This window comes from Chelonia mydas, chromosome 7, assembly GCF_015237465.2.
Source record: "Chelonia mydas isolate rCheMyd1 chromosome 7, rCheMyd1.pri.v2, whole genome shotgun sequence".
Lineage (NCBI taxonomy): Eukaryota > Metazoa > Chordata > Testudines > Cheloniidae > Chelonia > Chelonia mydas.
The window spans coordinates 64,234,248-64,248,087 of NC_057853.1; the positions used below are offsets into that span (position 1 = coordinate 64,234,248).

Genomic DNA, 13,840 nt, shown 5'->3' on the forward strand with positions numbered 1-13,840 from the left:
TTCCCATCCTTTCCCCAGGCAAATGCTTCAATTGCCAGATTTTCTTTTAAGAAACAGCAGTAGCCCATAACTCAAAGCAACCTTAACACTGCAAATTTTAATTTTCTAACGCCCACGGAAGAATTAAATGTGATAAAAAGCAATTTTAAGTCTTCTGAATATCTTAAATTAGTCCATTTTTGTTCACATAGTTTAAAACACAGTACGGCAAATCAGTGCAAGCAGTTTCCCAGCCAAAAGCCACACTTAACATTTTTATCAAAGTTAAGTGACTATAGTAAGCAAAGAATCATTGATGAGTTATTTTATTTAGGAACAAGTCAGTAATTGGGCATAATAGCACTAGAAAGTAAGCAACTTATTATGTGAGCACTCAAACTCCAATATGCTCCATTCAAAGAAGGCTTGGGTATATAGATGGACTTAAATCACTGCACTGTCTTTGCTCCCTAAAGGTACACCATAGTCACATGTACAGTAGGAATTGGTAAGCTGGTCTATTAAGTGCTCCTAGTGTGGACACAGTTATATCTGCAAAGCTGTGCTCTGTACTGATATAGTAACCCCCTATACTAACTGTCTTCCCCCCCGTCAAACAAGCTATACCAGTGAAAGCAGTTTTGCTGGCATAACTACATCTTTACTAGGGCTTAAGCCAGCGCAGCTCTGTGGGTCAGGTACCACACTTCTCTTTCCCCAACTGACATAGCTCTATCAGCAGACCTGACTTAATGTTTTATTTATTTTTTAAAAGGATGCAAAAACCTACTTGCTGAACAGTAGGTAATAACCATTGATATTCATTAAATGACTGAATACACTGCAAAAGCCATGTTGGGATTTCACGAGATCTTGCAGAAGACCATTTCCAGATGAGACTGTTATTGCTTCACAAAAGAGCAGGTATGCCAGAGACTGCAACACTAGTTTCAGAGAAACTCAGAGGAATTGTCACTTCTACTAAGGCTGCCGACACCGAGAAACTGGGGTTTCCACCAGCACCTTCTGAGACCTGTCACATCCCTCTGCAATGTCTTCATATTTCTTGGGTTTACACTGCTCTGCTCCCCTGCAGCTAGTTCACGCTGAAGAAAAAGGTGGCAGGGGCAAGGGATAAAAACCTCACTAAAACTGAGGAAGGATTTTTCTGGTTACAGAAATGGTTAGCTATGGACTGCTGGTTTAATAGCACCCCTCTGCAGCCAGACAGATATACTAGGTTCTGAGGAGGATAAAGAATTGATCCCCCACTCATCCGAGTCCCAGGCTTTTACAGAAGCCAAAGAGGATAAGGATGGAGAGTTTCTGTACCTAAGGACCACAGCGAGCTGATTACTCCTTCCAAAAACTCACAATGCTTATACCTAGTCACCCAGTGTTGCAATCTTGAATCTAATCTTTGACTCCTCTCTTGCCTTCTCACCACCATGATTTCATCAAGTTTTGTCAGTGTCCCTACACATCCAGTAGATCTCAGTCCCCACTGCCGAAGCCCTTTCACACCAAGATCCTCTCTTTGCCTGGGCTCCTACAGCCATCTCCTCCTTTCTAGCTTCCATGACTCTCCCTTTTGGGTAAGATGAGCAGCCAAACCCATCTTCCCTTTCTGCTAAAGCCCCTTTGCCAGCTCTGTGTGTTCCCACAGAGGTATTCAATTCCCTCTCCGCAATTTCGAGGCTCCTCAAGCCCTGCTCCTATCTCCCACCAGCCCCTTCACCTCGGAAGCCACCCACACTTGCTGTGCCTTCCACCGCAGTGCTCTCTATCAATGGACTGACACCCCAAGTGTTCGCACTGTCACTTCAAAGACCACTTTTCTCCACTGCCTTGTACCTTGATCCCAATTTTAAAAATATCAGAGAATGTGTAATATGCTCCCTGTATAGCAACTCTGTTTTTGCACCATCACCTTCCTTTGTCTAGCTTCAAGTTCTGCATTTGTCAAGTTTAAAATGCTAAGTTTTTTGGGGCAGAGACTGTTTTTTTAAAATCTCTGTAAGGTATCATGACAAGTTAAGTGTTATATAAATGTTTTACTAATAAAAATCATGATTTTTCTGTCATGTTTATGTCTGAGCAAACATCAGTTTTTGAGAAATTGCCTATTTTGTATGCGAATCAAATATTCATCACATTCTTGAATTTTTTACTCGCATTTTCATGTTTAACAATGAAAAAAGCATTTAACAGCATTTTTTTCAGTCACATTTCCCTGCTGTGAACTCAATTACGACTAGGAATAGAAACGTAGTCACTGGTGCAGATTTGTTATGAATTCATAATTGAGGAGCAGTTGAGCAGGCAAGGTCACTCACAAGAATCATTGACACACAGATCCTCTCCTCTGCCACAGTATTGTTTTCCTTTGGTTCGGAGATTGGCTTTCACAGCACAGTCATCGCTAGGTTTGAGAATGATGCTGAAGACCTGCTTTCCTGTCCACAGGGTTACAGGCTGAAGGCAACAAAGGGAAAGAATCAGAAACAGTCAGAATGTTTTCGATAGGGTTATAGTACCAAAACAGCCAACTTCAATATGCTGCTCTAAAACTGTGGTTAATATCTTGTGACAGTCAGCTTGCTGAGATGGCTGCCATTATTCACTTAAGTGAGACCAGAAACCCCATTACCCGAGGAATCGGAACTTCCATTTTTTTGGATGAAGGATAGAGGGCAGATGTCCCTCCACTCTGCTACTTTTCTCAGACACTGGTTGAAATAAAAGTAAAAAAGTTAAAATGTAGATGACTGCTATCTCCACTTCATTCCCCACATTTACAGTGCTATGAATCTAGTTTCTCTTGTTCAATATACAGTGCTTTTGTAAATAAGTGTGCATTTGGCTTAGAGATCACATTATTGTGTACTTCAGCCACATGAAAAACACAGCTAGCCAATATAAGCAGTTGACACAAACAACTAAACCTACTGTCATTTGGCAAAATGAACACTGTTATTGTCATAGACTCAGTGTCTTGTTACAAAGGAAAGTTTTGAGGTGAGGTAAAGGTTGACTGCCCATAAATGCTTTGGCCTTTGCTTTAGATGACTATTATCCTTTGATGCTCCAATTCCACTATCCTCTGAACACATTAATAATCACACTCTCCAGCACATGGATATTTATCAGTTTTAAGATCACTCTAGGTATCAGCATACATGTTCATTTGCAAGTCATTTACTTAATATTTGATTCAGCAGATAACCACAATGCATACATCAAATTCCTCTACATCACAATAAAAAGTGCACGACTATTTTCTCCGGACACATGTACACTGGTTATGTATAAACACCATGTTATAAATTTAAATTATGTCATCAGAATGAAGATTGTGTAGCAGAATATGAAATAGGACTATAGGCAGCTATGGAGCAGAGCTCTTCCCTGCTCCACTTCTTCCATCCCAGATCCTGCTCCCCAAGCTCAAGCTCCACTACCCTCAATAATCCCCCATGATCCCTAGGACATTTTCTCTATCTTAAATGCTCTAGACTCCCCATGGTACTTCTGTGTATTGTGGTGTAGGAGCTGAGGACAAGTCAGTAGAAATGTGAGAGGGAGGCAGGAGATTGAATGGGAAAGTTGAGGATAAAGTTCCTTTTCATTAAACCATCTGTGTTGAACCCACAGGACTCCTCAATGCACGGAGGTGGCAGCAACTAAAGCATCAGTACGAGATGACCCATTCAAGTTCTGATGCACCAATATGCCGCCCCCACCAACTCCGGCGTCAAATCCCATCAGGACTGGGGTCAGTGTATATTGGAAAGTACAGGCTCTGAGGCGACTATCACCTGCATTCCAACCCCTCATATCTGTGGAGAACTTCACCAGCATCTATATTCCTGGTTTAAGAAGCTTGCTCAGGTATATCAGATTAGGGTTCGCCTCTTCCAAACCACAGTAGATATGTGGAGGCAGCAGGACCATAAGGAACCTTCAACATGCCAATATGCATAGCTGACTCAGCGTAGTGGAGAGCCAAAGCACTGATGGTTTGGGGCAGATGGACTGCACACTGCGCTATGACAGGTCATCTGCAGTGCTCTAGTTACCCTCCCTAGATTCCACCACTTTTCTCTCCCCATGGCCCTGACTTATGACCCTCACACAGCACTGCTGTCTGATCCATTGGGAAGTTAAAGCACCATCAGCATCAAGCCCGGCTTCTGTCTCCATCCCCATGCATAATAGGTTTACAGCACAAGTAACCACTCTAAGAACAAATGTCGCTAAAATTCTGTCTTTTGGTGGCTATGAGAATGGGTCAAGTATGCATGACATCCAAGAGAAATCATGGCCAAAAATCTTTACAACAGTTAAAAAAACCTAAATAGGACCACACACCTTTAGGATTGCTGGGGGTGGAAGGCGAACTTTAATCTTCTCATCCTTGCCAACCAGGATAGAAGCAATAATTTGACAGGCCTTGGCTCGGTCAAAAAAGGTGTCTTTCAGTGTGAGAAGATAGGCACCTGGAATGTGAAAAAAGGTTAACTTGACAGTAAACCTGAAGTAAAATTTAAAAATGATTGCATGTTAAGTATTACTCTGAAAACATGCTATCCACTTGATAAAGATGACAGCAATGCAGATGTAATATTAGCTTTAAGTTCTTTCCCTGCACTTACGATTTTTAAATGAAGGCCTGTACCAGCAATTTATAAAAGGAGAAAAATTATTTTTTCTCCTATTAGATTTAAAGTCTAAAAGACCATCTGAGAATTGCTATCAAACATCCTCTTCCTTATGAAGTCTCTGGCCACTGATATACCCACTGAACGTTTCCTATAACATTAAATAACCTTGCAGCCACAAATGACACCATCAATTTAAAGATAATATTTTTTTAATCCTACTATTATTACAAGTAACCCCTGTAGGCCAAATCATAACTGAAAAGCACTGTGTAGCATCAATTTAATTGCTTCATATTCAGGGAATCCATTTTGATACGTATTGCAACAGAGCAAAAGAAAAACAAAACACAAAGTTCATTTATAGATTAACATGGGATATTATCGATTTTAAAAAAAAGAAACAATTTTTAAGTCACACACACACATCTCTAAAATGAGCTTTACATACAGACCTGTAAGAAAATCTTGAATAGCAGCAATTAAAGGCTCTCCATTTCTTGGTGTTACCAAGTTCGCTTTGGTCTGTAAAACGTACGAATGAAAAATGAATATTACTTGAAATATTCTGTAGAGAAGATTAACATACCTTACTATTGCAATACAATTGAAAGAACAAATCTTTTAAGACTGAGCTTGTAACACAGACATTAAGGGCCCAATCCCATAGTTTACATGTTAGGATTTACTCTCGTATGTAGGACAAATCCTGTAAACTGGAGGAAACCCTAGTTCTAGACCCTATCCTATCCCTATAGCTAATACACCTACACATCTAAGCTATGGATTAGGTAAGGAAAAGACGTGGGGAGATACGTACTCCCTTGCAAGCTGTGTGTTCAGCACCAGCCACCAGATCTGGGGAACCCGAGGGATGGCATATATACAAACAAGTTTTACTCGTAAAAGAAAAATGGCAACCAAACCTGGCACGTTTGGGAGATTATTTCCAATCATTTGTGGGACAGGGGGAAAACCAACAGATGCTGGAAAGGCAGATTCCAAAATACACAAGTAAAACCTCAGAGAGAGAGTGACATTAATAACAAACCTATATCACAAGGCTGTTTAGCAAAACTGTTGAGTCTAACTGTAATACATCTTTGGTCAGAGGGGGAGGAGGAGTTTCTACTGACGTAGTAGTTGAATTGATTGGTCAAGTTGTTAGTCATGTTACAAGTACAAGGGATAGGATTGCTGGTGGCTCTTGTGAAGTTGTGAGTTTGGTGACCAGCCATTGATCTTACTTTCATCAAGTGTTTACATTGGTTACTTCCTCACTTCTTAAATCTGATCTGGGTCCTGTCTGACTGTAGTCTTGGCAGCCTGGAGATATTGGACACCTATACCTTCAATCCCCTAGTATGAGTAACTGCTAGCCTGGAGGTGAAGTGGATGCCAGTGGTCTCCCATATATCTGGAGCCAGTATCAGGGTACAGCGTGAATCTTCCCAGTATGGTCTTATCAGATGCACTTACCACTGCTTTACATAAAACTCAATCAGCTCCTGAGGTCTGGTCTACACTCAAAATTTGGTGGAGATACCAACAGCCCTTGGGGTGAAAAATCCACACCTGAGCACCACAGCTATGCCAAGCTAATCCCCAGTGTAGACACAGATAAGTAGATGGAAGAATACATCCATCAACCTAGCTACAGTCACTCAGAGATATGGAGTTCCGAGTGACTGAAAACCCTCCCACACTGCTATAGTCTGCATCTACACTGGGGGTTACAGCAGCAAAGCTATGGTGCTGTAGGCCATGTCTACACTACGGGTGTGAAGTCCCAACTTACTTTTGAAAAGGGAACTCACTGTCCCTCTGTTGCGTTATCAGTTGGGAGGGGAGATTATGTGTGGTGGCATAAGGTAAAATGCCCTACGTACTACAGCAAAAGCCCCTCATTTCTACAGCATGTCACTACAGGAAGACATGCACCCAGAACAAACCACATTTTCAGAGAATATTAAGTAGGTATCACTGTGATGCCTCTAATTCTGTTAAAAACAAAACAAAACCTTGTTTTCTGAACATGCCATAACACTAGCACCAAACATTCAGTTGGATGCAGAATTTAGCATTGGTCTCTTGAAACAGTCAAGCGGCCTATCTGAAGGATGCAGATCTCACCAGCAACTGAAAAATACAGGGTGCTGCTCATACAGAAATGCAATATCACATTACCACAAGCCAGACAGTAAGATACTCCATTTACCCCCATGAGAACCAGTGCTTCTGCTTTGGCCTCCTCTGTTTGAGGAAGATGAAGGTTCATTTCATCTCCATCAAAATCAGCATTGTATGGTGTACAGACACATTCATTAAACCTGAAGGTCCTGTGGGGCTTTACTCTCGCCTGCAAAAAAGAGATAAGAAGTGATGCCGCAGACATAAAGAATCACATCGAATTTACGAGGTTCCAGAATCTACAAGTTTTGAGAGTGGTTTCCTTGCAAACTGTGCTTTTACATTTTTAAAAAATAAAAAGACACTTGAGACGCTACATCTAAATTACTTGTTTTAATTTACACAGAAACTGGTGGAGGCTCACCAAGTCACTCAACCAAAGTTGAGTGAATTTATTTACTAACACCTTAACCTTGCAACATTACTTGCACAGTACAAGATGCAGCATATTCTTAGGTATCAGGGTTCTGACTAACACTGCAATTTTTTTTATTTTTACATCTATCGATATGCATATATACATGCACAAATGTAAAATAGGTGGAATTTGAACAAAAGACTGCTCAGTTTCCACTTTGATTCCTACGCACAAGCGTAAAACTATTTTGTTTGGATCATTTTCATGTAGTGTTGTTTTAAGACGCAAAAAAAAATCAACACAGTGAGTGAGAGATTAACAAACAAAACTAAAGGTTAAAGTTGCATGATAGCCAGATGCTAGGCTATGTGTATACTCACTATGTGAGCCATGATGCTCAGCTTGTGCAGAGAGGGCTGTCGGTTGAACAGAACTATATCTCCATCTATGAGATGCCTCTCTACAATGTCACCATACTTGAGCTCCTGAGCCATCTTCTCACGGTTTCCATATTTCAAAAACCTTGAAATAAAACACGTCAATAGAGTCAAAATCTCATGGAAAATAAAAACAGAAAAATAGACAACTAAAGAGCATCCTCTTATTTGTACTCTGATTTCTTAAAGAGCCTCCAGTGACAGCCACTTTGAACCAGACATGCATTCTGCAAATTTATTAAATATTAACAGAGTGTCTCTGTCACTGAGTGGAACTGAGGGACAATGTTTTTCACAAAAGTTTTAGATAAGGACTGAGGTCAGTTTAATATCAAAAGATAGAGTTATGTTAACCAAACAATTAGCAAATAGCTACATCATTCTCCACAGCAAATGTAGAGCAGTCAGCAAACACCGCATATTCGTGAAAATCAAGGTTCTTAAAGAAAAATGTGAATTAGTTTTAAGTTATCAGGAAATATGGATATGTCAGCCACATGTAGCAATCCAACTGTAGCTTACTAGCAGTGACATTGCATCCATGCCTACCAAAATGTTCTAACAGAAGGATTTATCTATGTTCATGTTTGCTTGCACAAGCTACCTTTAGATCATGGAATATTGTTTTTATCCTTTATTGAAGATTACATAAAACAAAAAACCCCAGAGGAGTCCCTATGATGAATAATCTGCTGGATTTCACTTCAGCAATAAGACCAGGTAGTGGTGGTAGGTGGAAAGTGAACCTTTACAGATAAGTACCTTTTCATTTGTGTGTGCCTCTGTTGAATGAAATTGGCTCCAGGGTGAACTTCGGGACCATTCCGTACAAGTTTCCTCATAAAATTTAGGTTAGCTTTATTCACCTGCAACATGACTGTATCAGTTAGAAAAAAGCGAGACATTTTAACACCACTTGCTATTCCTTGGGTTTGTGCTTTGGGATTTTCAGGCTCAATTTCAATGGTGGTTATCCCCTCTTATTTTAAGCTGCTGGAGGAAGGGGAAGAGAAAAAAAATACAAGCCAATCTTGACCTTATGGAGGTAAGACTGTTGACAGAACTGGAATGAATAGCTTGCTGGCCAAATTCACATATAGAGGGAAGCTTGAGAAGCTCTCTAAAAATACTGGGATCCCCCATGATAAAATTAGGGCTGTCAAGCGATTAAAAAAATTAACCACGATTAATCGCGCTGTTAAACAGCAACAGAATACCATTTAATTTTTTTGGATGTTTTCTACATTTTCAAATATATTGATTTCAATTACAACAAAGGATACGAAGTGTACAGTGCTCACTTTATTTTTTTTTATTACAAATATTTGGACTGTGAAAAAAAAGTATTTTTCAATTCACCTAATAGAAGCACTGTAGTGCAATCTCTATCATGAACATTGAACTTACAAATGTAAAATTATGTACAAAAAAATAACCGCATTCAAAAATAAATGTAAAATTTTAAAGCCTACAAGTCCACTCAGTCCTACTTCTTATTCTGCCAATCATGTAAACAAATTTGTTTACATTTGCAGGAGATAATGCTGCCCGCTTCTTGTTTACAATGTCACCTGAAAGAGAGAACAGGCGTTCGCCTGTCACCTTGTACCCAGCATCGCAAGATATTTATGTGCCAGATGCACTAAAGATTCATATGTCCCTTCATGTTTCAACCACCATTCCAGAGGACAGGCGTCCACGCTGATGATCGGTTCTGCTCAATAATGATCCAAAGCAGAGCAGACTGACGCATGTTCATTTTCATCATCTGAGTCAGATGCCACCAGCAGAAGGCTGATTTTCTTTTTTGGTGGTTTGGGTTCTGTAGTTTCCACATCTGAGTGTTGCTCTTTTAAGACTTCTGAAAGCATGCTCCACCCCTTGTCCTTCTCAGATTTTGGGACAGCACTTCAGATTCTTAAACCTTGGGTCGAGCGCTGTAGCTATTTTTAGAAATGTCACATTGGTACCTTCTTTGTGTTTTGTCAAATCTTTTGTGAAAGAAAAGTTTTTATAGTGAAAGTGTTCTTAAAACGAACATGTGCTGGGTCATCCTCCGAAACTGCTATAACATGAAATATATGGCAGAATGTGGGTAAAACAGAACAAGAGACACAATTCTCCCCCAAGGGAGAATTCAGTCACAAATTTAATTAACGCACTATTTTTTTTAAGGAGCGTCATCAGCATGGAAGCATGTCCTCTGGAATGGTGGCCGAAGTATGAAGGGGCATACGAGTGTTTAGCCTATCTGGCATGTAAATACCTTGCAATGCCAGCTACAAAAGTGCCATGTGAACACTTATTCTCACTTTCAAGAGACACTGTAAATAAGAAGCAGGCAACAGTATCTCCCATAAATGTGAACAAACTTGTTTGTTTTAGCGATTGGCAGAATAAAAAGGAGGACTGAGTGGACTTGTAGGCTCTAAAGTTAGATATTGTTTTGTTTTTGAGAACAGTTATGTAACAAAAAGAATTTACATTTGTAAGTTACACTTTTACAATAAAGAGATTGCACTACAATACTTGTATGAGGTGAACTGAAAAATAGTATTTCTTGTTTATCATTTTTATAGTGAAAATATTTGTAATAAAAATATAAAGTGAGCCCCGTACACTTTGTATTCTGTGTTGTAATAGAAATCAATATATTTGAAAATGTAGGAAAACCATCCAAAATATTTAATACATTTCAATTGGTATTCTATTGTTTAACAGTGCGATTAATCGTGATTAATTTTTTAAATTGAGATTAATTCTTTTGAATTAATAGCGTGAGTTAACTGCGATTAATCAACACAGCCCTAGTTAAAACGCAGAAGTCTATGTTAAACACAAAAGTAAAGTAATAAAATTAGAATTTTGAAGAAGAAATGTGAAGATTTCTTTAGCAAAGCTGACTCAACCTCATTACACAACTGGTCTATTTTGTGGTACACAAGGAACCAGAGCAATGAGAAAAGAAAGTACAGACAGGATCACAGAAAGAGTAAGATGTGAAAGGCGTGATTTTTTAGAAATACATTATAAATCCAGTTTTCACTGCGACACACAGTAACATATATGAAATTTATGTTATTTAAAATGGGTTGGGCAAAACTAACTGTTTTTCATGATTGTCCCTTCAGGCCTCCCTCCTCACAGTCTACATCAAGCATTCCTATTGTCTTGCTCTGTGAAACAAGTCAGCTTTACAATGGACAATGAACCTATGCTACTATGACCTTCTGGTGCTGACTGAGGGCACTGAGCACCTCAAGCTGCATGCCATTCTTCCCTTGTACGTACATACATACGTACGCCCACGCGCACACACACACACCATTGACGCCCTTTTTCTCCAGTGATTTGAACACCACAATGCAGGTGAAAAATGCATGAAAAGAATTTCAGTCTTACACTACTTACTTTTTCAGGGAATGTTAATATTTTGGCAACATGAACAGGCACAGCCACTTCGTCTATTCGTAAGTTGGGATCAGGTGAAATGACTGTTCTGCCCGAGAAGTCCACTCGCTTTCCAGACAGATTGCCTCTAAACCGACCTAACAAATAAAGCAAGTTAAAACTATTTGGGAAAAGGATACCATTATACAAAATGGTACTTCAGAAAATGGTAAAGTGTTAATATAGCATAGTAGGCACATCATACAGGGAAAGCCTTACTAGCTTGATCTACAAACACTGATCTGGTCACTATGCAATGGCAAACATGTCTAAAAAAGCCAAACAAATGAAGAAAAAAAAAAAAACACTTTGGGGAGGTGGAAAAGGAAGAGTTTAGACATACCCTGCTTCCCTTTGAGTCTTTGAACAAAACCTCTGGTCCATTTCTTGGGTGCCATGTTAAGAGGAATTCCAGAGAGCTCACTGTTAATGTAGAGGGCACACTGTAGCTGTAGGAAGTCCCAGTCTTCCATAATCATCTGTGTTTTGGCTCCCGATATCCTATGCTAAACAAGACAATTACCGATTTCAGAAAACAAATGCAGTGACACAAAATTGGCACGGAGCAATTTTTTCAGAAAGCTGTGCACCACACTAAATCGCAAAGCAACAAGAGATTGGCACCTTCACCATAAGTAACAGCCATAAGGGGGGCACATTCTGTTCATGCATGAATGCTGCATGGATGTAACTGAGCAGAACCTAGCAAAACACATTTTCCTTTTGGCAAGATCAGCTTCTGATTAATGACAAACTACAGGATTTGTGCTTGTTTGATTATCTGACCATTTTAATACCTGAATGTATAATACAATGATCATGCTGTGGAGACACATTATGATTCATTAAACATGATTAATTTATCAGAGTGGTGGCATACAAAATTCCATTGTGTTTAGCCTTCTCCTGGACAAAGACCATCACTCAAGGTTTCACTCCTGCATCTCTGTGGCAGGAACTAAAACGGAACAGGTTAAGCCAAGCTGAGGATATAGTTCTGTTGCACAACATCTTGCAGAGAAGCAGGTTATAACCCAATGCTAGTTTCTCCGCTTCCCAGGAGACAGCACACACGACCTAGAGCAGCATTTCCCAATGTGGAAGAAAAATAGGAGACACAAAGGACTAGCTTTCGGGGTGGCGAACAAGCCTTCTCAATTGTTCTTCAGTTTCAGTTTTCGTTTAAAAAAAGTTTCTAGTGGTTACTGTTGCAAATACAACCTTGAAAGCATGACCTGAATGTAACTAGTGTCTGAGTTTGCAGAGAGCTGAAATAGCTCTGAGCTGGGAAGTGCCCCATTGATTTCAATGGGTGCTAACTCCCTTTATCTATGCAGTTTTCTTAACAGATATAGTTGCATTCGGTTAAATCACTTCTTCCCATTTAACTTAAACCTGTTCCTAATCAATTTAAGCTAAACCCAAGTAAATCTGGTTTAACCCAAAAAAGAATGTGCGCACACAATCTTTTGCAGCGGTTTAAAAAAAAATAAAATTGGTGAAACTCTACATGCAGACAAGCCCAATAAGCTGCTCATTTTGGGTAGGCTTTTAAGACTACATGGAAGAGTTGGAAGGGCCTCTTGGCAGAGACAGACAGAGAGATAAAATAAGAAACCAGATGGGTAAAGAGGGGTGTGTGAATTTCTGGGCCTATGAACTATTATGTTCTTGTGCTTCCATCAAGTGCAACAGTCATCCCAAAACATGCTAACTGTAGCAAAATATGAACTGAAATTGAGAAATACTTCAGGAAAAGCAATTAGTCCAGTCCACGTTTAGCAGGTCGCTAACACACTGGTGTAACACCAAGAGCCAAATAGAGAGCTCAATCCGAGTCCACCATTCCTATGCCATTTCACGTAAGGCCAAATATTGCAGCTGAATGCAACATCAGGCCTCGCAGCAACAAGTAAAACCAATTACCCCCCAAGTTTAATCCAGCCTTTTATTTATTTATTTTTAAATAGAGCAGCAGTTGCAGGCAGGCAGGCTCGCTCACCTTTTTGATTACATCATTGAGGAAAATTATCTCTGTAAGCTTCATCGTCAAGTCATCTTCGTTGGTGCCAGACTTCAAGTCGCTCACAACAGAGGGTCTGATGCACAATGGAGGTACCAGGAGTCGTGTCAGGATCAAGTCTGAAGGCTTTCCTGCTTCTGGATTCATCAGAAGCAGAGGTATATCTTCCGCTGGGATCCTTTTAAAGAGGTTCAACACCATTAAAGGAGTCAAGTTCTCCTAAAAAATTAAATGAAGAAAGTCATACTGCAACCTTCAAGGGCATAACAGCTCATTTTTGGCTACATCTTAATACTGTTTACTTCATTTGCCACCCTTCTCTGCCAATTGTTCAAGTAAAAAGTCGGATTTAAAACAAAAAAGCATATGTAGAGGAAGTTATTCTTAAGGCAAACAAAAACAAATGTGTCTTTTGGTTTATTTATTTAGAATTGCAGTCCCAGTAAACTCTGGCTCGTTGATGCTTTCCCCCAAGCTTCTCCTCTTACACTATTTTCAGTTTAGATTTCTCTTTAGATTAGCTGTTACAGTAGTCTGTTTTTTATAGCAATATGGATATTTCATAATTACTTGCTAAAGCAATATAAACAGCTTATAACGTGCTTGCAGTAAGGTATAATTACCACCAATTTCATTTACAAGAGCTCACATAGATTACAGCATTATATCCTACATAATTTCATTAGGTTTAGCAAGTTGTTTTAAAATTTAACCTTTTTTCCCTGAATGACGAATATATTGC

General features: G+C 39.5%; 1 protein-coding gene across 2 annotated transcripts in view; it reads right to left on the reverse strand.

Moving 5' to 3' along the window:
• The window catches only part of POLR3A (RNA polymerase III subunit A), a 50,929-nt gene that overhangs the window by 27,926 nt on the left and 9,163 nt on the right, over positions 1-13,840 (reverse strand). For both annotated transcript variants that reach the window (XM_007067264.4, XM_037903945.2), the window contains exons 6-14: positions 13,078-13,317; positions 11,419-11,581; positions 11,037-11,173; positions 8,388-8,491; positions 7,569-7,710; positions 6,859-6,999; positions 5,096-5,165; positions 4,351-4,478; positions 2,316-2,454 (exon numbers count right to left, since the gene is read on the reverse strand). In XM_007067264.4, the coding sequence (XP_007067326.1) occupies positions 2,316-2,454; positions 4,351-4,478; positions 5,096-5,165; positions 6,859-6,999; positions 7,569-7,710; positions 8,388-8,491; positions 11,037-11,173; positions 11,419-11,581; positions 13,078-13,317 (1,264 nt within the window). The remainder of the gene's footprint in view (positions 1-2,315; positions 2,455-4,350; positions 4,479-5,095; positions 5,166-6,858; positions 7,000-7,568; positions 7,711-8,387; positions 8,492-11,036; positions 11,174-11,418; positions 11,582-13,077; positions 13,318-13,840) is intronic.